This window comes from Xenopus laevis, chromosome 4S (genome assembly GCF_017654675.1).
Source record: "Xenopus laevis strain J_2021 chromosome 4S, Xenopus_laevis_v10.1, whole genome shotgun sequence".
Taxonomy (NCBI): Eukaryota; Metazoa; Chordata; class Amphibia; order Anura; family Pipidae; genus Xenopus; species Xenopus laevis.
Genome location: NC_054378.1, coordinates 61342090 through 61368495, shown reverse-complemented (window position 1 = coordinate 61368495; position 26406 = coordinate 61342090). Strand labels below are relative to the sequence as shown.

Genomic DNA, 26406 nt, shown 5'->3' with positions numbered 1-26406 from the left:
AAAAAGATGCTTTTACCATTAGTACAGATTTTTGCTAGCTTAGCATTAATCAGGAGTATTGTACTGTCCAATTATTAGAGATAAAAAGCAAATCTTCCAAAATTGCTTGTTTAAAAAATAATCTATTGGAAATGGCAATGTTGTATTTTGGGTTTCTGAATAATAGGTCCAATACCTGCATACAGAACATTTATAACTGCTGAGACACAGTGCATGAACGGAATAATCGTGAGGTGCAACAGTATGCTGGGCAGGATAATCACTTAGAAAACCCAATGACACAGGACAACACTATCCCGAGGGGACATACTGCACAGAATAAATATACCATTAAAGGCTGCTGTGCATTTATAATACATCAGAGAGAGCTACAGTAACTTTGTGGGCCAATTTACAGTGACACTGATGAGTCACAGTATTTAGGCTCAAGTACAGTGTTGAGAGGGCACTTTTAGCAGACAGATCTGTTGCCGAGGGGCACAGTGCCTTGGCTATATTAAAGTGAGTTCAATACACAGTGGAGACATCAAGGAGCCAATTATCATTGATCAATATTGTTACTGAGCATTAACGATTGTTACCACTAATTTTGATCATTTTCTATTTAACCATTGCTTTTCTGCCTGGAATGGTTCTCTCCAGCAAGGGAATTTGTATCTAGAATTTAATTTTCCACACAGTGATCAATCTCGTTGTTAACCAGAAAAAAGATCAAGCTACTCTGAATAGCATGACTGTTTCCCTTTTATGATTAAAACAGGTGTGGGACCTGTTATCCATAATGCTTGGGACCTGTAATTTTCTGGATACGTGGTCTTTTTGTTATTTGGAACTGTATACCTTATGTCTGCTAAAAATGATTTACACATCAAATAAACCCAATAGGATAGCTTCCCTCCAATAAGGATTAATCTTAGTTGGGGTCAAATACAAAGTACTGTTTTGGTATTACAGAGAAAAAGGAAATTTGGAATTATTTCATTAAAATGGCGTCTATGGGAGACAACTTTCCCATAACTTGGAGCTTTCTGGATAATGGGTTTCCAGATAACAGATCCTATGTCTGTAGTATTATGAACCATCTAGTATTTATACTCTAGGTTTCTGTATATATGTTTATAACTTGCTTTTTGACTTCTCAAAATACAGGCATAGGACCTGTTATCCTGAATGCTCGGGATATGGGGTTTTCTGCATAATGGATATTTCCATTACATTCCATACTTTGTCTACTAGAAAATTATCTAAACATTTAATAAACCAATAGGCTGGTTCTGCCTCTAATAAGGATTCATTATATCTTAGTTTGGGTCAAGTACAAAGTACTGTTTTATTATTACATAGAAAAAGGAAATCATTTTTAAAAATTTGGATTATTTTTATAGGAGTCTATGGGAGACATCCATTCCATAATTCGGAGCTTTGTGGATAATGAGTTTCCAGATAATAGATCCCATACCTGTGTATGCAAATAGAGTGCTTAACAGTGGGTAAAATGCTCTTTGTAGCATTGGTTGCACCCAGGAATTTAGGAGATTTTAGCAGCTGTATACAATGAAAAAATGTCAAATTAGTGTCATTATGCGCTGATTCTATGTATTGTGGGTAATGTATGGAGGTGTGTCTTTACTTCTCCTCCTCCTAAAGCTTTGCATCGAATATATTGGAAGACTTGATGAAAGGCTAAGTCATTTAATAATGTATTCACCTTTTGTGGGTGCTGTTGAATTATTATTACTGCTTTTGACTACAGGCTTTTCATCTTCAGGTGTCCCTTTGAAAGTGAGTTGCCCTGCTATAAATATAAAAATATTTAGAGCAAAAAAATAATTGTTCACCTTTAAATCATAAGTGGCTCTCAAAGTGGCATCCACTTCTAATGCTTGGGCTCCCCTAAGAGAGCCAGCCCCACACTTATGCAACCTTTGGTCTGTTGCAGCAGGTCTCGAGTATCTATCATTCAAGTATGCTGGGCCGTAGCAAGACACATTGAATAACCTATGTGGAGAACTTACAAATAGCACTTATTTCTCAGTAGGTCGAAAACATTGCTGTTTATGAGTGCAAGCTGCTATTGCAAGTATGTTTTCTTCTGCAATTCCCACAGCACAACTACAATAGATACATGCACCTTGCAGGGCTGCACTGATTGCAAACTAATTTCATTTCAATTTAGTGCAGTCAGTGCTGCCCTTTTTGTTGGATATTCAAGGTGTCCCCAGATCATTTTCACATAATCAGTAATTCACTGAAAATAAAATTGCAACTGGAGTAGTTATGAATTAGGAAACTGTACGAAACCATCTACTGTATGAGTCCATAGATCAAATGATTTGAACATGTACATTAATGAACAACCAATTAACTTTTATTTCAATTAAATACTAAAAGGTATACTTCTGGAAACCACCAACTTGTAAAAGGCGTCAAGGCAAATAATGCTTGAATGTGTACAGTTGTGAGCGCTACATGTGCATTGCATTACAATCCTCTGCTTTAAGTTCACATTGAGTTGTGTTTACTTACACATCATAAAGATTGGCAGGCGCTAGAGAAAAATTATTGTCAGACAATAATTACATTCTGCAACGGTATTTATTAAAAAAATAATAACATAATCCCAACAACAGTTACAGTATTAGAAGTGTCAAATTGCATTGCTCTTGGGAGTTGTCCAGTCTGAGAAGTCTAATTACTTGTGCCACTTGTACAAAAAATGTATTTGTAAAGTTTTCTTCTGCATTTAAATTTAACTGTGCACATCAATAACCATTTTTAACACTGTCAAGCAATGACAACTGTGATTGGAAAGCTGTACTATTATGCAGGGGAGTGAGGATTAATCCCCATTTCTTGTGCGGGAAAAGACGATAAAATTGTGAAAAAAAATCAGATTTTTTAGGATTTTTCACGAAAACTGCGACATTTCCGGGTTTGATGCCTGAAACTACAATGTCTTCAGATTATTGTACGAAACCCAGCTCAGATCAGGATATCATTAAAATATCAATGGGCCATATGCCATTGACTTCTACATGAACTCAGCAGATCTTAGTTGGAGTCATTTTTATTCAGACCTTTAACATTTTCGGGGTTTAATAAATTTGGTAGGAGCGATAAGATCGCATTTAGGATTGTATCTTTCTTTGGTTCCAGATTGATGGATTGACCAGCCGGTGAAAAGCTGCAATCGTGAAATGAGGGGGGATCCCCATAATATTTCACAATTGCAGAAAGATACAATCCTAAATGCGGTCTTATCGTTCCTACCAAATGTGAGTAGGTTTTACCTAAACTACGGCTATTTAATCAAGATGAAAATACACTATTGGCACCTTCTTTTTTTCCAGAAAATTAAGGTCTTAGGTTTAAAAGGGAGGGAATTACAATGTATGTTTGGACTCCACTTGCCTTAATAGGAGGATGATATTTAAAAGTAGGTTGGACCAGTTTTAGGGCCAACTTTGTAATAGCTCATTTTAGGATGAGGGTAGTTAGTTGAGCAGCCAGATACTTCTAAAAGGATAGTTGAAAGAGCTAGCACTCTAGGGGGCACATTTACTAAGCTCGAGTGAAGGATTTGAATGTAAAAAACTTCGAATTTAAAAGTATTTTTTTGGGTACTTCGACCATCAAATAGGCTACTATGACCTTCGACTTTGATTCGAACGATTCGAATAAAAAATCGTTTGACTATTCGACCATTCGATAGTCAAAGTACTGTCTCTTTGAAAAAAAACTTAGACTACATACTTCGGTAGTTTTTTGATCGAAGAAAAATCCTTTGATCGATCGATTAAAATCTTTCGATTGGTTCAATTCGAAGGATTTTATCATTCGATCAAACGGTTTTTACTTCGTTCGAATTATTAACCCTCGATATGTGCCCCTTGGTGTCAACCACCTGCTTAGGGAATTCATATAAAGACTCAGGGATGGTGAGAGACCACAAGAGAACCACCACTGTGAGTGTCATGTATTCTATGGCTAGATATTTTTTGAGTGATCACTGTCTATACTATAATTCTGCCTGTGTGCATGTCATCAGGGAAGTGGATCTATGAAGTAATGTGTTGCACACTATCCTAATTAAGCTTTATCGAAATCTATTGATGAAAGAGTTTGATGTGGAATTCCATCAATAAAACAGCTGTAGAGTAAACCATGGTATAGCTATAGCTGGTGAACTGGGGAAGTAGGAATAACTCTGAGAGTAAGAACCTCATCTTCAAAATAACCATACAATTATTTTCTTAAAGTACAGCTGAAAACAATATTCATATAACCATAACTTATGCACTTGGGTTCAGTATGTATGTATGGCAGTCTGTACAAGCATATTACCACTACATTGCATTTTTCTGACTGAGAATCGACAGTATATTTTTATCTTTGCGTAATGCATCCTTTAATTCATGACCATGGCACAGATCAGATGTGCTACACCCCTGATTTTTTTCTCCGTATTTTATATTTGGTATACTTAAATATAGTGATTTTTTCATGACAATCAGATAAATCTGTATTTTAAAGTAACATGCAAAATGCTCCAACCAAGATAAGGCCATAAAATTTAGCCAGACAATACCGCATACACTCATCTATGGAGTTGCATGAATGACCAATATATATCCTATGGTCATGCAATTATTGAGACTGGATTAAAACTGTTTCCATGTATTTATTTACAGAATGTGGCAATGGGCATTTTCATAAGGCTGTGTAAAATGAGGATCAGAAATACAGGTTTCAGTTCCACTTTTACAGCAACCCAGTGCTGTTAAACCTGGCATATGTAATGTAATGCAAAGCAGCTGTGAAGCACCAAGAAGAACATTGCTTAAAAAATGCACAGATACTGGCGTAACTAGTAAATTTTGTAAGATAAATACGTTTTTATGATTATTCACTACCTACACTTGCTCGATGCTTGTTTTGCTAAGTCTATTGAAGTACATACATTTGGTGTAAACCCAAAACGTTCTATGTTATGAGCACAGGGGAATTTAATTTATAAATACTACAGCTTTGTGAATAGGTAGCGTTACAGTTTTATGCATCTTTGGTTGTAAAATTAAAACCACAGACTTTTCAAATCTGCACAATAGATTGTTTTCTTCAGTCACCATTTTTTTCACTTTAAGGTAACTGGGTAGATACAGACCAGGTATGGTATCTGCCTAGGTCATACCTAATGGCATGAAAGTCCCAAATGTCCTACAGAATAACAAGTATGATTAGTACCCCGAATTTAATAACTGATAACATTGCAGTAAATTTGAAACATCATTTTCTTGCTACTCCTTTACCATTCAACAACAGAAATGATTTGACTAAGGGAGCCAAAAATATGGTGATTGTATAATACAACTGCACTCCAATATTATTATTATCTTTAATTCTATATAGAGGTGACATATTCAATTAGACATTTACATCTCACCAGTTCTCATCAACAATATATTATAAACTGGCCATGCACAAATAGATCCATTTGTCTGCAAGGTCACCAAACAAAAGGATCTTTGCACAATGAGCTTATTATCGGTGCCCCAACAGGCAAACAGTTCTTTGTAAAAAAAAAAAAGTGCAGCGCATTATATAACTTTACGGTGCTATATAAAAAAAATGATGACGGGTCAGTAATGCTAATGTTTTGAGTTCCAACCGGGATATGCTGTTTAACTAACCATTCATATTTATTTATTATTAATATTTATTAAAGCATCAAGTATATAATTGATTTAACAGTTATTTATTTTCAATTAAAATCACACATACAAGAATAGACAGGACACCACAGGATGACACTGCCACCTGACACTGTTTTATTTGTTTATCCATTCCTAGCACCTTCCCACAACCTTATTTGTTCCCCCATGTATTCAATGAAGTGCTGAATGCTGGCACACATTCTCCATAGCCACAACAGATTTGTAAATTTTCCTCATACTATACTAGCTCAGGAATGTTTTTCTTAAAAGTAAATGGAAATAGTTTTTTTCTTGTACTTTTCTATTTAGCAAAATAAAAAGAAATATGCGGTGATCAGGTAGCAGCTTATTTGGAGCAAATGTATCTCTACACTTGTAATAATGTGGTTTTTTTTTTACTGACAGCTTGTTCCCAATAGTTTCATAATGACAGCATAATAGAGAGATCAGTGTGTGCCTTGCCTATATCTCATGCTAAAAACAGAAGCCACGTCAATTTGCACTATGCTTTATGTTTATCATCCATGCTAAAAGCAATTATTGAGAGTGAAGATTACTGAAATTCTGCATTTTGCACACCCCTAATGGATTGACAAATTCAGTTTAGCTGGGGCATGTAATGATAATGGCACAATCCGGATACTACTTTTTGCAAAGAATCTCAGTCAGTATAATCAGTATAAAAAAAATGTTGCAAGGGGTATCTTTTATGCAATTGCAGCTTGCAAGCACAGTCTGCTTTTGATTCGGTTCTTCACACTAGTGACTTTGCTGTGATTTATAGGAAATATTATCCTTTTAGAAATATTTGCTTATAATGCTACTGTGATGCTGTTTCATTGGTATTTTTAGTATTAATGCCGTTTGCCCAGATTTCTGCTTTGAATACAGGTCCACCATTCTAAATGTGTGTATTTAATCCTGCTGTCTCCTTGGTAACCATTTATTTCCATGTGTACTTATTCTGGAATAGTGAGTAGCTACCTTCACCTACTGGACACACATGCATCCCTCCTTACCTAAAGCCTAATACAATGAACTTACAAGTCTTAAACTTGTTCCCTATTTGTATATGTTCAAGCATTTTAAAGAGCATGGAGGAGAAAAAGGGAGAGCAACTGATCATAACAATAAAAAAAGTATGTTCACAAAACATAGAGCTCAATTTATTTAAATTTGGCAATCTCAATTAAAAAATGGCTTTTATCCTTTAGTTTATAATTATTAGATCATTTACATTTTTCATATGTCTTTTTTTACCATTCCTTTTAATGGTGAAAAATCCACAGAGCGTTTGTTTGAATGGAAAGTTCTCCAGATTTTTTAAGTTAATTTAACATTAGAATCTATTGGAACTTTGCACAAGAGACATGATAGCGGCAGAAAATTTAAAAAAAGACAAATATAATTGTCACATACAACATTCGCCAAGAATTAGTCACACACAACATATTTTTAGAAATGGTTAAGTACATAAGTAACATCCATGGTGTCCATATAAATTAAAAATAAAAAATAATGTTCAATGTTTTGATAACATTAACAAAATGAATGTAAAATTAAGGAAAATTTTAAATCCAGGAAGAAACCAGTGCAGCATATGCAGGGCTGGATTTCTTGCCATGACTCTAAGAGACCAACATCATCCAAGGATCACACGCACATTCTTTGATTTTACACTGGACAAGACTTGCAGGAGATCTATATATTGTGTGTGTGCTTGTCTGTGTGTCAATTGTGATTTGATATGGGTCCTTTTATTGTAACATAAAAACAAATAAGTAGAATCATATTTAGGTGTAAAAGCTATCTCAATAACCTATAGAATTACAGATGTATCATATTTTCTTGTCTACAATTGCAACTACCAGCAACAGCTCAGTTATATTTTGTTAGAATAATCCGTAGCTAATTTTAACTGCAATTCTTTGCAATAGCTGTGACCCCATGACAGCTCTCTGTACAATACTTATTATTCTGAGAAAAGAGTATTCCCAAGTCTGAAAAAATGTTCCATTTAAAAATGTTATTTCATGTCAGACTTTATGCATGGCTGCAGTTACTCAAGTATACAAATGCAAATATGCGTTAAGGAAACTGGACAGAGTTTACTGTGAACAAATATACCATTATAAGGATAAAGTAATTGTAATTTAATAAGATAAAAATGCTAAATACACACAATCTTGTGTTCTCATCAAGTCCATCTTTTTATTGTTACAGGGACTTTTGAATGGATTAATGTGTTATAGACCAGATGATCCAGTAGATTACTTGGAAAACTGTTTGCAGAAAGTGAAGGAATTGGGAGGCACTGAGAAAATAAGATGGGACACTTTTGTAGGCCCCGACAAGAGGAATTTACCCCCACTCAATGGTGGACAAGCTAGACGATCATTTTTCAGAAATGGTAAGGTACAAAGGCAACATCCATGGTGTCCATATATGTATGTTTATTGTCTGTGTATGGTAAGGAGGGATATCTAGTAAATAAATACAAAATATGCAAAAGCAGGTATAGCTTTGTTGTGAGTCCATGTTCACATTACCATTAGGTTAGAGAGGCAGACAGCAGTTGCCTGTATCATCTAGCCACACTCTCAGTTTCTGCTTATCAGACTCAACTGTGCATTGCAGTGCAGATGAAGTAAGTTGCACAAGGCACATTTGACATTCTTGTTAAATCACTAGTTCAGTTCAGGACACTTGATAGATCTGTGTTGGCATTCTGAGTTTGTTTTAGTGTTTTGGCTTTTTGAGTCTACATCTGGTCTTGTTCTTGTCTTGTCTCATACTGCACTTGTTTCCTAGTGCTGTCCAGTCCGTTCTTTCCCTTGGTTGCCTTTCTATTCTGATCCCTATCATACAGTTGTTTTACCTTGATTGCCACTACTTCTTCTTATGTTCTTCCGTCTCTTCTGTCTCTGTGGCCACATCTGTCTTACCTGTTTTAACCTGCTGCAGTAATTTCACCTGCTTACAAATTATAAAATTAAACCAGCAGAGAGAGATCTGAATCTGACTGAGCAGGCTGAAAAAAATAGGTTCAAAAAATGTCCATCTGACTTGGAAAGTTAGGCCACTAAATAGTATATCATTATCATAACTGCAGGAGATATACATTAGTTGAAAAAAAAAAACACCCCTTACTGTAAGGGGCAGATTTACTAAGGTTTGAATGGTAAATTCTTTTTTTTTTTTTGGTCAAAACTCACAAATTCGAATTTAAAACCACCAACTCAAATTTGAATGTGAGATTTTTTATACCTCGACCCTGGAAACAGTTCTAATTTGATTATTAGATTAATATGCGGCCTATAACCTGTCAAGTTCATGTAAAAGTCAATGGCAGAGGTGCGTTGAACAATTTAAAGATGTTACTTGCCTTCCAGACATTCTAGTTATTTTTTCAGAGAAAAACTGTATTGGAATTCGATTAAAATTTTCTGGTCTTTCCTGTTTGATCGAATATTAGACGTTTGGAGTTATTTCATAAATAACCTCCCATTCAAGTTGTGAGTACATTCATAACTTCGAAATATGACCTTTGCTAAATCTGCCCCTGAGTGTTAATTAATTTAGTTTCTCATTTTATTGCTTAGTATACATTTTGTAATGAATTCCGTAAAGGCAGAAAGCTGCTTATATACTGAGGCGAAAGCTGCTTATATATTGCCTATTAATATCCTCCAAAACCTATGAAACTATATTATATATTCTCTCCTAAAGGGACGCAGTACACATTGATAGAATATATGATTATATTTAGTAAAAGTTGGTCACAGATTTTATATTTCTCTAAAGGCTCTAACAAAGCATGTTAGTGAATGCTACTTGTAGCGCAGTTCAAAATTTCCCATCCCACTGCAGAATGTGTGTATGGAATGGTATACATTTTAGAGTGCTAGTACATTAAGGGAGCAATTATTCTTTTTGGAATCTATGGCACTGTGGTGTTGGAACACCAAAGTCAGCTTTTCCAAGTGATTGCATCCAGGTAGTGCCACCATCTGCAATAGGCAGGACATTTCCTATTCCTATGAAAGACAAGTTGCCAAAGGCAACTAATTTATCAAATATGTTATCCCTGATAAGACTTAAGCATTAAAATACCTATATAGGGTCTACTACTTCTTGTTTTGTCAAGGGCTTTGAAAACAGTGTGGGGATGACTGCAATTTCATAGGCCCTCCTTGTAATGGATATATGTAATAATAACAGAATTCAAATAAGCCTTTTTGGCCACATCTTGGATGACTTAATTGGCTAGGACTTTTCTATGTATTGGTAGCTTTATAAACAGAGACACCGAAGTAGCCCTGCCCAAGGCAAGACAAAATTTAGCAGACCCTGCAGAGCAGCAATAATTACATTTCCAAAGGGAGGCCAAGAATGGTCAGTACTGGCCTGGAATTTGGTCAATCATGCCAGTTGAGAATCGTGCAAAATATTTTGGGTGATCAAATTTTAACATCTCTGTACATGACTAATTATGCTGAATGAAAGAAAGTTATTCTCACTCAAATTTATCACTCAAAGAGAGCTTCACTTAAGTCTTAGTAAGAGCATGCATGGCTGCAGTGGATAAATGCCAATATGCCATAAGAAACTTCATACTATAGTTGCAGAATTCCTTGAGGCCATATAATTATATTTGCCAAAGAAAACTTATTATACATAGAGAACATTTTGTTCTTTACTTGAAAATTTTGAGAAAACGTTAGTGCCCTTTGCTGGTCTGTTCTAATTATTCTAGTTAGACATTGTTTAAATAGGTGCTTTGACATCCCTTCAAATACTGTATGTTTTAATCTAAACAAGTAAAGGATTAAGCAAAATTAACATTTAATACCTTTTAATCTTGACTTCTCATTCGATCAAGCTAGCATTGTCAGCTGGTCCTATTAAAGATCCAGTACACCTTTTTTAGTTCTCCATGTTAAATTGCATAATGGAAATATTGAGGGTGATGGAACATGGATTGTTTTCTTCACCTGGGGGTTTTTCAGTTGCCATATAAGTGGCCAAATCCACCACTGCAGTACCTGTTGTAGTTGTGTTCATTTTCATTGTTGCTGTTTTGGCAGTAATCTATAAGATTGTGTTCCAAAGCTCTAATGAGTGGGTTCTGTACGGACACGCCAGGGGACTAAAGTTGTAACATTTTAAAAATAGGATTAAACTAATCTCTAAAGAGATTTACTTAAGGGAGAGAGGATTATTGCAAACACTGAAAGAAATACTGAGTTAAATCACACAGACATTAAAACTGTATCCACAGATAATACACCCAACTACTTGTAGCCTTTCTGTAACTGAATATGGATTTAGTATAATAATAGGAGAAATAGATTAAACTATTGACAAATAAATGATATTATATTGTTTGCTTCTTTTGTATTTTGGTACTTCAGTTCTATGTAATTTTCATTCTTTTTTTAGTTTTGCCTGAAGGAGGTAATTTCCCATATCGTCGCTATGATCGATTGCCACCTATCCATCAGTTCTCCATAGAAAGTGATACAGACCTTTCAGAAACTGCAGAGCTGATTGAAGAATATGAGGTCTTTGATCCTTCCAGGCCTCACCCAAAAATAATACTTGTCATAGGTATGATGGAAATACATACAGTATGTCAATATTTACTCTTTGAGTATTCAGGATGTGTTTCTGGGTTACATTATCAAGGGCTGATTTGCGATTGGTTTTGTTTAATTAACCTTTCTGTAAATTAGGTAGCTTGTTGTAGCTAGATTAAAGGGGAACAAAAATTACATTTTAATAAAATCTTTAATGAAAAGAATCTTTCTAAATACAATCAGTTAAAAATATTGTCCAGTTTCTAAAATATTTCAGTTAATCTTCACCATCTTCATCTCAGTAACCTGTCTCTCTACACTGTCTCTTCATGCAGGAGTTAGGGTAAGAGTTTCATTGACAGGTAGGTCTTATACATCTTTTTTTTTGGAGGGGGGGGTCCCTTTCCTAGCCGATGTATTACAACATACTCAAACCACCAACTCCATCACAAACAAAATATAACAAAAAAACGCCAGCACAAGTCCTGCATGTAGATATAAAGGATTTTCAGTTGTTTTGAAAGAATAAGCAAAGGATTAGCTCTAAGTGCCAATCAAAATCTGACTGCATGAATACAGAATGAAGAGGAACTGATGCTGAGAGGGAGATAGTTTAGAGTTCAGAATTTTTAAATTTTTGCAATAGTTCCCCTTTAAGCATACCAGATCATAAGAAAATCAAGAATGTAGCCTTATCTTTACTGTGTGCTATCAGTGCAGCAAAGTGCAAATGCCTACAACTGTTCTTAAAAGTGCAGAGCAGGGTGTAAAAACATGGTGGTTTGCCTTTATTTTTGACATTTGCACACTGCCTTGCATTAAATGAGGTTGTTACCTCCTTGCATCTGCTGTAGGTGTGTAATTGCAATTAATGTAAACCATTATATTTTATGAGCAATTTAATCACTTTTAAGGAACAAAACCATAAAAAGAAATTAACTCTTTTCAAAATGGATACAAAAGTGAATCAGCTAAAAATATGGCAGAACACACTTCTCATTAAGTCTCCAACTTTGTCAGAGCTATCTTTCATCTGGAGTGCCAAGAAAAAAAGGCAATAGCCATATATTTTTTTAAAAAAAACTTTATATGTTGCTAAAGATTGAGGCTAATCAGCACTCTGCTTGTATTTGCTAAAGCTTGAATATCAGTTGTTTTTCTTCACAACATAAAAAAATTACAGTGGTTTCACCTATTTACATAGCTTTGTTTTACTTCAACCTACTGTAAAGTCTTCCCCATTTCTTAAAACTTGCTGCATTGGGAATGCTTATTTGTACATTTCATTGTTTTGCAAACAAAACCAATCAATATTTGTATTAGTACCTTTTAAAATCTCATGCAGATATTTGGCATTCTGAAACTAGTATATATACAGTATGTATATATATATATATATATATATATATCAGTCATATATCTTTATATGTATAAATAAGTATTGTTTATTAGAGAACAGGTCACGCTTACACACCCTGTAAGTTACACCATCCACTGGCCTATTTCAAGGTACAGAGAGTGCTGAGACAGATGGATGCCGTGAGATGCTCATTACTGTTATAACGAGATAAAATGGTAATACATCTACCCCTCCCCTCACTTCTACCTGCATGGTTGACATAGTAGAAAACTGTATAAATAAAGCCTGTTCAAAAGTTGTTCATGTATATGTGAACTGCTGTAATTAAACACATTTGCAAAACGGTGATTAAAACCTGAGAACGCATGCAGTCTATATTAATGCCAAGCCAGTCACATTGCTTGTATGGTAGATTGCCCTCACCATCAGAGTTCTGTGTCTTAGAACCGGGTTCTATCAACCTGTTTGCCTTTCCTCCAAATAAAACCAAGGCTAAGGGATATTTCTGACACATTGTAAATAAATAATGCAGTTGTTTAATTCATGAGTAATACTTGTGTTTAAAGCAGAATTCTGGTTGTTTACTGCAATATAAGCAACATTCTCAGATAACATTTTTCTGTTGTTTTAAAAAAACAATCTTTGAATCCTTAAGCTAAGGAGAGTATGACCTGGGGTGTAACTAAAGAGGAAGCAAGCCCTGTAATTACAGAGAGGCCAGCAATGGAGAGGAATGAGTAGAGCACTAATTAATGAGCAGCTCCAATATAAATTGTTAAAACTGTTGTGGGGGCTGTGTAACAATTAGCCACAGTGTGGCTACCAAAACATAACACACACCACCAGAGGTGTAAATACATACTGCTCTATGATAGTCCCCCTTTTCTGCTTCAAGGAGGCTGAAGGTACTTGCCGAGCCTGCCAAAGATTGTTTGCTGGGGAGACCCAGTCCAGGCTACTTGTGTCAAAAGAAAGAACTGGGTTTAACCTACACAGAACCACTTGGGTTCATAAATATATAATTCTTTACAACTGTTTTGCAACTGTTATCACATGACCATCAAATACACTTGGGTAATGCAAAAGATATTGTCATCCCTATTTAAATATGCATCTGTTTACATACAAAACATGACACCATCATTTCGTTAACTGTAGGTGGTCCTGGCAGTGGAAAGGGAACACAGAGCCTGAAAATAGCAGAGAGATATGGCTTTGAATACATATCAGTGGGCGAGTTGTTAAGAAAGAAGATCCACAGCACAAGCAGCAACAGAAAATGGATTCTAATTGCTAAGATAATAACAACAGGCGAATTAGCGCCACAGGTACAGTCCAGTCATTTATACAGATCACTTAAGCTTAACGTAATAAAGAAACTGGCAGCTAATGAATTGCTTTCTCTTCTTTCTCTTGCATTTGAAAGGAAACTACCATTACTGAAATAAAGCAAAAACTGATGCAAATGCCAGACTCTGAAGGCATCGTCATAGATGGATTTCCTCGAGATGTAGCTCAGGCTCTCTCCTTCGAGGATCAGGTAAGGACAATCATCCTATCCTTTTACATGAATATTATTTATATGATCTAGACAGAATTCCCTACAGAAGGCAACTCCATAAAGGGTCTACTGAAACTGAGCTCTGATATGTTAATGAGAAAACCATGACACAAACTACTATTTCTTTACCATTTAATGTGCTCAATTAACTGCAAACAACATTCATTTTTGACATACGTTTTCTATAAATAATCCTTGACTAAAGCACTGCCAGGGCTCTATAAGAGGTGCAAGTTTTGTTCCACTTTTAATAATCCGTAGCAACCAATTAGAAAGCTATGTTTACTTGAGCAAACATCTGTTCCTATTGGTTACTTGACCAAAATCTTATTGCTTTCATTTATTTTGTACAAACTGTGAGGAAATGTGTCATAAATGTTTTTCACATAGAACATACTAATATTTCAGCCATGTTAAATGGCATGCAAACTTTTCTCATCCAAATTTTACCTAAATGTTTCCAACCTTTAAACATGCTGGGAGGAGACTCCATAGTAATATCTCTCTAAAGCTTTGTAGGGCCAATGGCACAATTAAAATGCAAAAGGAAATTTCCAGTGAGAATTATTTCTGATCTGTGTAAATATGGCTCCAAGTTCTTTGTTCCTGTTACTGGAAATGGAAGCTTGAATAACAGGTTTTTCTATTACAGAACTAACAATAGTATTATACACATCTTTCTGATGTGTAATTACTGTGTAATTCCATGCAGGCAAAATAATATAATGATCTATGTATGGAACATAACAGAAAGATGACTGACATAGGTAAACAACATTTTCATTCATCAATATTCCTGCATCTGTAATTACCTTTTTGGTCATCTGCATTAGAAAACCAAAGAATGCTTTGAGACAGCTTTATAGAGGGTTATTATATGTGATCCTAGAAAATGACTCAAAAGGTCAAGGAAGTTGAACAACGATCAAATTGCAAACCCTTTCCTCTTGGTCCAGAAAGACGAATATGTTGAGGGGAGAAAAGTATGCTAAATGGTATTTAATAACCTATGCAAAATGATGTATAAGCAGAACTTTCAAATCAACTGGTGTGCACCTTGAATCCCTCAAAAGTTGATCCCAGACATGTTATTATCAAAGGTAAATATGCTGAACGATAACTTTTTTCCAGCTCTTCAAGAAACTACTAGGAATGATTCTCTTTTGGGTCTTGTAATAACTAACAATACTGAACACATCTATAGCATTTGTGTCGGTGAACATTTAAGGAATAGTGATTATGTCATGGTCTCCTTGGTTGAGCATTTAGGGAATAGTGATCATAACATGGTCTCCTTTGAGATTATGTTGAAGAGGCAACTCTAACTAACTCTAAAGTAACTAAAACAGATGTCCAAACTTTGACAGTATAAGGGCATCTCTGCAACATATTAATTGGAAAATGCTTTTCACAGAGTTAAACACAGAACAAAAATGGGATGTCTTTAATATGCTGCTTAATAAATATACATGTCAGTATATTCCCCTTGTAAGCAAAGAACGTCGTTGCAAAACAAAATCGTTGTGGTTCAATAGAAGTGTTGGTGTTGAGGTCGGTAAGAAAAGATGTGCTTTTAAGGCTTTTAAGTTAGCTGGGACAGCCAAATCATTTATAAGGTACAAGAAGGCCAATAAATCATGCAAAAAGAAATTTGCAACAAGCAGTAAATATGTAAATAGTAAACAAATGAAGCAAAGAAGCTTAATATCAGTGGGGGGTCAGCTGGTTGATGAGAACAGAGAAAAAAAACTGAGATTCTGAACTGTTATCTTTTGTCTGTCTTCACAAATGTGGAACCAGTTAATGAAGGTTTCCTTCTTAATAGTCCAATTCTAGCAATACAACTAGTAATGCATGGTTCACTCACTACCAATTTCAAAAGAGACTAGAACATGTTAAGTTAAACAAAGGTTTGGGACAGGATGGTATTCATCCCAGGATACTTAGAGAGTTTAGCTCTGTGATTACCAAATCTTTTTACTTAATTTTTTAATTTATTGAGGTCTGACATGGTGCAGAGAGACTTGCGAATTGCTAATGTGGTGCTGCTATTCAAAAAGGGTGTCACGTTCGGCGCCCTATATCCAGAACCCAAGCTAAGCTCCCTGGTCTCGACTCTCACTTCTGCCTCTAACCGCCGCCTTTCACCTCGGGAGGAGCACTCGGCTAATCGGATGACGTCAGGTCTTATTTGAGAGAGGAGCTAAGCTAACGGTTCTGCACGAGCAAAGGGGCACGATCGTCTCACCAGGAACAGGCAGGCTGGGTCAGCACAAGCAGAGAATCGCCAAACAGGCCGGAATCGGGATTGGAGAACGTAGAATAGTAGGAGGACAGGCAAAGGTCAGATTGGAGAGGTCAGAGTAGTCACAAGCAGGCAGGATCAGTATTGGAGAGGTCAGAGTAATCAGGCAGGCAAAGGTCAGGATTGGAGAGGATCAGAATAGTCACAGGCAAAGCAAGGGTCAAAAACCAGTATTAACAGATAGGATTATACAAGGCAAGGCACTTAGTAACTTTCCAAATAGAACCTAACAACTGGCAACTTGCTAAACACTGAATTCCCCTTTTATAGTTTTGAATCTCGTGCCATTGCGCGATGACGTAATCATGCCAGCGCATAAACCAGGAATCGCGCCAGCACGCATGCCATAAGGGAACTGGACACCGAAGGGACAGGACGCATGCGGCGGGCATCCCCACCGAAGGCACATCGGGTGCCCCCGCATGCCAGAGGGCAGACCACTGGACCACCAGGGTAAGCGGTAATTATTACAAAGGGATCCCGTTCTCAGCCTCAGAACTATAGGTCGGTTAATCTGACATCAGTGGTAGAAAAGCTTTTTGAAGGAGTACTAAGGGATAAGATACTTGACTTCATTGCAAATCAAATCCTATGAGTTTGTTCCAGCATGGTTTTATGCGTAATAGATATTGCCAGACTAATTTAATTTCCTTTTATGAGAAGGTGAGCAGGGGCCTCGATTCTGGGATGGCAATGGATATAATGTACTTTGCTAAGCATTTGATACAGTGCCACACAGAAGGTTACTGGTTAAATTAAGAAATGTTGGCCTGGAACATAGTATTTGTACCTGGATATAGAACTGGCTAAAAGATAGACTACAAAGAGTGGTGGTAAATGGAACATTTTCTAACTGGACGAGTGTTGGGAAAGTACTGCAGGGCTCTGTACTTGGCTCTTTGTTTTTTTTAAACGTATTACTTAACTAATGACCTGGGGGTGGTGCAGAACTATACAGTAGGTTCCATGCAGGATTCTGCCAATTTGCAGAGTGATTTGAAAAATTAGCTTCAATGTTGATAAATTAAAGTTTATGCACTTTGGCAAAAATAGTATAAATGCAAGTTATACATTAAGGGGCAGAATTATCAAAGTTCAAAGTTATAAAAACGTAGAACTTCAAATTCAAAAAGTCCAACCGAATGGTGGTCAAAGTTTTTTGGGGTCGAAGTGGGCCTACTTCAAATCGTACGATTCAAAGTAGCGTTACTTCGATCTCCCAAACTCCCCCAATTGCCTCTCCCCCATAGGCTAAAACAGCACTTTAGCAGCTTTTAGGTGGCGAATAGTTGAAGTCAAAGTTTTAAAGAGACATTACTTCAAAAAAATTCAACCTTCGAATTTCAAAGTTTTTTTCAACTTCAAATCGAAGTTGGACTATTCGATGGTCGAAGTACCCAAAAATTACTTTGAAATTCGAAGTTTTTAACTTGGAACCTTCACTTCGACCTATGATAAATCTGCCCCTAAATGGCAATGTGTTGGAAGTTTCCTTAAAGTGATACTGACACAAAAAATATTATTCAAAATATTAATGTACATCAAAAGTTACCTAGAGCTCATTTTCACTGATAGGGATGCTTCTTGATAAAGGGCTTGATAAAGGTCTGGAATAGCTTGGCTAGTGGCACGAATAAATATTTGATTCAGTTATCGGAGTGCTGCTGGATTTTATGTTATACTGATGCTTCTGTATTTATTACTTGAAGTTCCTAAACTCAACATGTCAGAGTTTCTAATGCTAACAGACAGCTGAAGCTCAAATATGGCAGCCCCCTCAGAGAGGAACATGGGGGATCAGATGGGTAACTTAAAAGCATCTGTAAATACTTTTATGGTAAAATTTTAAATATCATGTGAAGACAATATTACGATAGATGGGGAAAAAAAGGTTTAATTACTGGTGTCAGTATCTCCTTAACTGAGAAAGATTTAGGGGCAGATATACTAAGCTCGAGTGAATAGTTGAAATGCAAAAATATTCGAATTTCGAAGGATTTTTTTGGATACTTCGACCATCGAATTGGTCAAATTTGATCAAATTGAATGATTCGATTGATTCGAAGTAAAAATAGTTCGACTATTCGACCATTCGATAAATCGTGTGAAACGAAGTATAAATGGTTTGTGAGGAAAAGTCAATGCTATTCTGATTCTTCTTTAAATGGCAACCTATAGTAGTGACTGCTGGCAAGTAAGAATGGTGGTGGCTGTTCAGCATGTGGATGTCTTTGCCAATATGTAACTTACTGGATATTATTGCAACAGATGGTTGCCAAGTAATTATTTTCCTAATGTATGCATTTCTGTGCGTACAAGGAATGTCAAGATTTTTCAATTTATTTTCAATCTGAGAAAGACATGATCACGGGACATTGCTGGAAATTGGGTCTCTCCTTTCAAGGAAAATGCATTCCGAACGATTTGAAATTATTGGTTTCTCGACATCTTGAAATATGTTAATGTTCCTGAATGTTTGGCTTGTGGTTCTTTGGCAGCAATTGGAAGTAGCACGCACTCCAAGTTAATTTACTATTTATTATTAGGGATGCACCAAATCCACTTTTTTGGATTCGGCCGAAACCCCGAATCTTTTGCAAAAGATTCGGCCGTATACCAAACTGAATCTGAATCATAATTTGCATATGCAAATTAGGGTTGGGAGGGGGAAAACATTTTTTACTTCCTTGTTTTGTGACAAAAAATCACATGATTTTCTTCCCCGCCCCTAATTTACATATGCAAAATAGGATTTGGATTCAGGCCGAATCCTGGCCAAATCCCGAACCGAATACTGGATTCGATGCATCCCTATTTAATATATAAAGGCATCAACGTTTTGGTTCTCTGTCTAGAACCTTTGTCAAGATTCAAAACCAGAATAAAACATTTGTTACAAAATTACAAAATTTAAAACCACCTATACTCCACTTTCTGTGTGACATCATTTCCACTCACCTCGCTCAGCTTTACAGAGGTTAAAGGGAAACTCTGCCACTTCATAATATCACAAAAAATTCAAAGTTGTGTGCACAAATATATCAATTATTATATATCTGTTATATATATATATATATATATATATATATATATATATATATATATATATATATATATATATATATATATATATATATATATATAAAGCCTATCCTGATATTCCGGAATTCAAAGAACCCCCAATTTTTATCATATAAGCGCCCAAGGAGTCTGAGGGATAGACTGGTAAAGGCAGATTTAGGTTCGGCACGGACTAACCCACAGAGGACTTAAGCACCTCTGAGAAATGGCATGTATCCTTGTGGTAGATGTAATCAGTGTTCAAGTGCTATACACACAAATGTCTTTACACATCCCCACACAGGGCGGAAATTCGTGATACAAGACCACTATACATGTGACACTGAGTGCATGGTGTATATGCTTAAATGTCCCTGTGGGCTTACCTATATTGGGGAGACCATTCAGCCTATACCTGACAGGATTAGCCAGCACAAATCGACCATTAGAAAGGAGGTACTTAAATTACCTGTTACGGTGCATTTTCATGCAGCACGACATTCAGTAGCAGCCTTGAGGTTAATTGTGTTGGAGTCTGTTGCCCCCCCCACGTCGGGGGGGCAACAGACTCTTGCAACTCCAGAAAAGGGAGACGTTTTGGATACATACATTACAAACATTACATCCGAAGGGACTCAATAGAGAGTATGACCTACATGCCTTTATTTGAATATGATATACTAATTTAAATACTAGTTATAGTTAGTTACATAGTTACATAGTTAAATTGGGTTGAAAAAAGACAAAGTCCATCAAGTCCAACCCCTCCAAATGAAAACCCAGCATCCATACACACACCCCTCCCTACTTTTAATTAAAATTCTATATACCCATACCTATACTAACTATAGAGATTAGTATCACAATAGCCTTTGATATTATGTCTGTCCAAAAAATCATCCAAGCCATTCTTAAAGGCATTAACTGAATCAGCCATCACAACATCACTCGGCAGAGCATTCCACAACCTCACTGTCCTGACTGTGAATAACCCCCTACGTTGCTAGTTATATCTTAAAAGGGGAAATTTGGGACTTATAAACATGACATATCCTGTATACTATATTGTTTCTTTTATATGAGTTAAAACTTGTATACTATGTTGTTACTAAATTGCTACAATTTTTTCTTGATGCATGACCAGATTGTTACAAGTAATCTTTTCTGTTAGCAATGCCTGATCTTATTTTCTTGTGAAACACAGGGTGTTCACTTGACACCATGGGGTTGTGCTTAATTTATTAGTTAACTCATCATATGTGTATGGGTGGGACTTATGCCTATGACCTTAAATAGGATGTGATGGCATTGTAATCATTTATGCTTGAAAAAGAAGCGGGAGCTTCGAAACGTTGTGTATTCTTGCCTGGTAAAAACCTTTTTGTTACATTTAAGCAATTTGTCTGGACTTTTTTGTTTGATATATAATTTGTCCATTTTTGGACTAAGTCACGGACTGGGATTAGACTCCACTCAATTTTGTACAAATATATATATATATATATATATATATATATATATATATATATATATATATAGATAGATAGATATAGATAGATATACATAAATATACATATATGTGTGTGTATGTATGTATGTAGCCATAACCCAATGTGTATCCCAGTACCGGAAACTTATATCCTTTTTATATGGCATTTGACTGATTTTAATATTTTTAGATATTACAAAAAACAGATGAATTATGTTATCTGAAATAATGGAGAGGGTTAAAAGCATATATTCTGACTAAATCACAGTTTAAATGATCAAGAAATTACAATATTCTGTCTATTATGTCTTATCCAATTTTGTGGTATATTAAGACTCTTACATAGGAAGCAAACTGTGCTGAGATAATTAAATGCATTATTTATTATACTGAAAGATGTTATGGGATTACTCTAGAACAGCTGTTGCCTGCTATGCATCAGAAGTCAAAATCTGTGTGGTGGGAATAGGAAGGGCCCAAACCAACATGTTAAAGGTCTCTAAACTGTAGCTGTACAAGTGCTACATGCTTACGGCAAGTGTAGTGCCCCCAACACACAGAAGAACCGTCTTATTGGTAACGTTGTTTGTCCCTTGTGACATAGTTTTCACTAGCACCAGGAGACACATGCAGAAAGTGGTTGTTCATATTGATGTTTCAGGGTGTTTATGATGTGTTTTATGCAAAACATAAAAACCTTTGGTGGTACGAGTAAAGTTGCTTTAAACCTGCTTACCACCAGCCTGGAGTGTTATGACATCTGTGTGTCTGTAGATGTAATTCATTTTATTGACAAGGGGTTTCTTAAAGGGGTTGTTCATCTTCCAAACATGATGCATCTCTGGAGTATTAGTTATTATTGTATCAAGTCTAACAAGCTGCTTGTACTGAAACCCAGAGATTCTGCTCAGCAGGGACAAAGATAAGAAATGTATCAACTACATTTATCAATTTAAAACAGTTTACAGGGTTGGCACCCCCCTCCCAGAGCTGCTTTAGAAGGTGAAAAATTACACTTTACACTTCAATATTGGAAAAACAGTGACACATAGAAAATAGAAAGTAATTGGAAAAAGTTGTTATTTCTGGTGATCTATCTGATACCTAACTAGTTGTTAGAAGGTGAACAATCCCTTTAAGAAGAGGAGTACATAGAAACATGTAATAACCATGTAATTCAGTAAAGTGACGGAATAGCATATATTTTTTTAGTTTTTGTTAGATTCCCAATTATTAGGCATTTTTCTTAATCTCCTTGAAGTAATTTATCCTGCTGAGAGCTGAGAGGTGTTTTGCAAACTGATACAGAGGAATTCTAGTTAGTAGGAACATAAACAGGTCCATTTAACATGATAAAAAAAATAATAAAACCAGTTTGCTGTCAGCACATAAACTCATACAGTTGTACATTCTTAGAGAATTAGGTGCATTACTTAAGAGTTATTCACTTCACTGAATATCACTGGTCCTACATGTATTATGACTCCTGAAACCATGTAGCAGAAGTCAGTAGGTCAAAAAAACCTGAAGGAGAACTGGCTAGATGTCTTGAGTCAGAGCAAAAGAATACGAAGGGGCAAAAAAAGTGCTTTATGTTCAATTACATTTTAAAATCACTGTTATGTTTTAAGTGTTTTATACAGAATGAAGTACAGTATATTCAAAAGTTGCATAAATAAAAAAAAATTCTTTTTGCTAAAGCATCTTTTAGGTGGACAGCCCCATGAAATAATTTTAAATCTTCAAACAGTCCCAAATAATACAGTGAGATACAGTGATAGAAAGTAGGAGATACTGGGGCTCATTTATAAACTCTGGGCAAATTTGCACCTGCACAGTAACCCATAGCGACCAATCAGTGATTAGATTTTTGCAGGCAGTTGCAAGGAAAACAATGAAACCTTATCTGATTGGTTGCCATATGTAACTTCCCAGGTGCAAATTTGCCCAGTCTTTATAAATAAGCCCCATTGAGTAAAAATATAGAAAAAAAACTATATTGTTGAGGCATAAAGTGAGGTGTGCACTTATGTTCTGGCCCTTAATGGGTTTTAGGAGGTCTGTGTTGCATCTAAAATTACCCTGAACACATGCCTTCAGCTGGGGCTATATATATGGCTTTTATATATATATATATGGCTTTTATATGCATACATGGCTTGGATTGCTTTTCTGCAACAGAGAGAAAATATATAAAGGAGAGGCATAAGAAAATTGTCACAGAAATGTTGCAGTGTCAACGGCTAGTTACACATTAGTTTTGTGTGTGACTTGTAAATACACTTTAAATGTCATTGAAACAGTTAAATGTACCCTGGACAAAAAAAAATTATAAAAAAATTCTATGTACATGAAGGTCGCTGAAAGCAAGGTAACAACTGCAGAATAGGAAAGGAATGTGGCCTTGGATATGCACTGCTCGTAGAACATTGTATGAAACTTTCCGATCATTTTATATTTCTGTCTTGTGAATACATTTTTATGAAGCGTTCGTGACTCTAGTATATGGCAGCCTGCACAGTAAAGTGATGAATTTTGGATGGATTCTGTCAGCACATGGCTTGCAATTATTTCAAATTGGAAAAAAAAATTCAGTTTGTGCTTTACAATATAACTCTAATTTTAAGCCCAACAATATTGCCCCTTAAAGGATGATGTAACTGCAGGGCTAGCACAAATTATACTATTAAATAGTTAGGAAATCAGGTTTTTGTCCTAGTGATTTGTTAGCAATTGATTCCTCATGGAGGGGACTGATAAATAGTTCCCCGTTTTATTATTTAGTCCCCTAAAGTTTGACCACTAAGAGGCTCCTTAGTTCATAGAGGGAGAAACTTCCAGGTATTAGCATGACCTTTAGAGTTCCCTGATTTAGACACAAAGTGGCAGTGTGTGAAGATATATATTTGGAAACCATGTGGCTCTAAGAGCTTTTTGTAAAGGACTTCCTGCTGAGGGAAAGGGAGTCAAGAGTAGAACCCCATACCAGAGTAGGATGTAGTGAGAAAAAAGTCAGGTGGGAATAGGAAGGGCCCAAACCAACAGGAGCCCAAGCTTTGGGCCCCACTAAGTGGTATTAGATGGATCTAGATTCTCTGTTGCATTGTGACCCAGAGAGGCAACCTTAGGCCTAGGAGTTAGATAGTTCTACCTGGGTTCCACTCAAAGAGGAGTTCCAAGAGAAGTTAAGAGAGCACTAAGTATGTTTATATGTTCCTCTCCAAGTATTCTATATAGGTGAATGGTATCCTCACAGTGCTGTATCGTGAGTATATTATGATAAATTTGCAGCTTAAGTTACTCTGTGACCTCCTTTGTGGATTCTTCTCAATAAAACTGTTCTGGTTGAGTTATAAGAACCACTGGTGCCCATTCTTGAGTGATACTAAAGACTGCTGTTTAACATTATCCTGCCTCCAAAATTGTGAGGGCTCACGCCTTGGACAGAGAGTTTTATCCGGGCAAAGTTTAGGTAAATATCATAGTTCAGAGAAAAGAGCAAGCTCCAATTTACTATAGTGTTACACTTGATTGTTGACTTCCTAAAGCCCTGAGGATTCTTTAATGATATGTAGATAGCTATGGTAAACTGATCTTACAATGGCCACCTTTCGATAGGAAGTCTTTCCCTGTCACCTTTGACTGGCTTGAATGGAAAACAGCTTTGGTACATTTGTTCCAGTTAGTGTTTTGTAGGCCAAAAATGCTAAGTGTTTTTTGTAGCTTTGGTGCCCTCATATTACATTCCAGGATTAGTTTGTTTGCGTGTTCATTAACTGTAGTAGCGTAGCACTCATCAGTCAAAGGCAAATGGCTATTATGGTGGAACTACATATACACATATACAATGTCGGACTGGGATGCCTGGGGCCCACCAGAAAACCTATGGCCACAAGCCCACTCTCCAAAATATTTTTACTTTTTTTGTCATTCACTTTCTTTATTCTTTTAATCACTTTTCCTCAAATATTATCATCAGTCTCTACCTCCATTTCCTCTCTTTATTCTTATTTAGAAATGGGGCAACTGCTGTTTTATAGGCATACTGTACAAGGCAAATAGTTGGGTGAGTAGAAGGGCCCACTGACACCAGGGCCCACTGGGAGTTTTCCTGGTATCCCGGTGGGCCAGTCCGACACTGCACATATACATATATGGGGTTATTTACTAAACTCCGAATGCAAAAATCACAAAAAATGTGTGTTTTTTTATATAAAAAATCATTTTCTTTTTTTTTTCAAATTTTCTTTTAAAAAATCATTAATTTTTGGGAATTTATTAAACCCTGAGGATGAAAAAGTCCGAATCTAAAAATCCAGCATCTCAGACCTGTCGAAGTTGCATATAAGTCAATGGGAGAAGTTCCAGTGATTTTTTGATGTACGCTGGGTTTTACGCAATACCCCGAAGTTTTCGGGTGAAAATTAGGAAAAAAAACTAGTGAAAATCGGATTTTTTCCCGCAAAGCAAATTTTCAGGAAAATGTAATCATAAATAAGCATAAAAACCCTGAGCGGATTTGATCGCCAAACGAGCCGATCTTTGCGTCTATGGCCACCTTTAGAGAGCCGAAAAGCAGGAAATAGTGTCCTGGCTATTATGTTAAACATCCAGTCACTCCAGCCTTTATACATTACATTTTTGGTTAACTAGCTATATTAGAAACATTTTTTATTTTGCCCAGCCTATTTATTTACCCAGTTTTCATGTTGATACTGAACAATTTTTTTAAATTATTGAATTATTTCATTAAAATTGAGTCTATAGGAGATGGCCTTCCTGTAATTCTGAGCTTTCTGGACAACAGGTTTCCAGATAACGGATCCCATACCTGTATTCTTCTTTTAGTAAATGGTCAGTTGTTTTTGGTGAAACTACTAAAGATTTTCACTTTCACCCTTTTGTAAATATGCCCAATAGTGTCACAGATTCCCAGCTGGATGAGGATCAGTGCTTTTATTGGCAAGCATAAGACATTCACCTTGTTGTCCTTTATCCACAATTACAATTTATTATTGGCTTGTGTTTGGAAACATTCCCCTGTTTTAGTGATCTTCCACAATTCAGTTTTTAGCAGGTAGAATCATTATATCTTGCAGTGTCTCCATTTATTTTGCACCTTCTTCTTCCTTTTGTTTTAAGAAGATTCCCAGTTCCTGCTGATAAACAGCTGTGAAATGGAAAAATAAATAAATAATAAAACTTGCTAATACATTTTGTATTTTTCCATTTGATGGTTATGCTAAGTCAATAGCCCTTTTTTTTCATGTTTGTCTTCTTGTTTAGTGCCTCAAGCATGAACATTTTGGACTTCTGCTTTCTTATTGCAATAGAATAA

At 36.0% G+C, this 26406-nt stretch overlaps 1 protein-coding gene across 1 annotated transcript in view; it reads left to right on the top strand.

The window, feature by feature from the left end:
* Positions 1–26406, top strand: part of LOC108715506 (adenylate kinase isoenzyme 5) — a 108927-nt gene that overhangs the window by 2202 nt on the left and 80319 nt on the right. Inside the window, exons 2-5 of the mRNA XM_018260723.2 lie at positions 7938–8124; positions 11157–11324; positions 13812–13981; positions 14080–14193. Of these exons, the coding sequence (XP_018116212.1) occupies positions 7938–8124; positions 11157–11324; positions 13812–13981; positions 14080–14193 (639 nt within the window). The remainder of the gene's footprint in view (positions 1–7937; positions 8125–11156; positions 11325–13811; positions 13982–14079; positions 14194–26406) is intronic.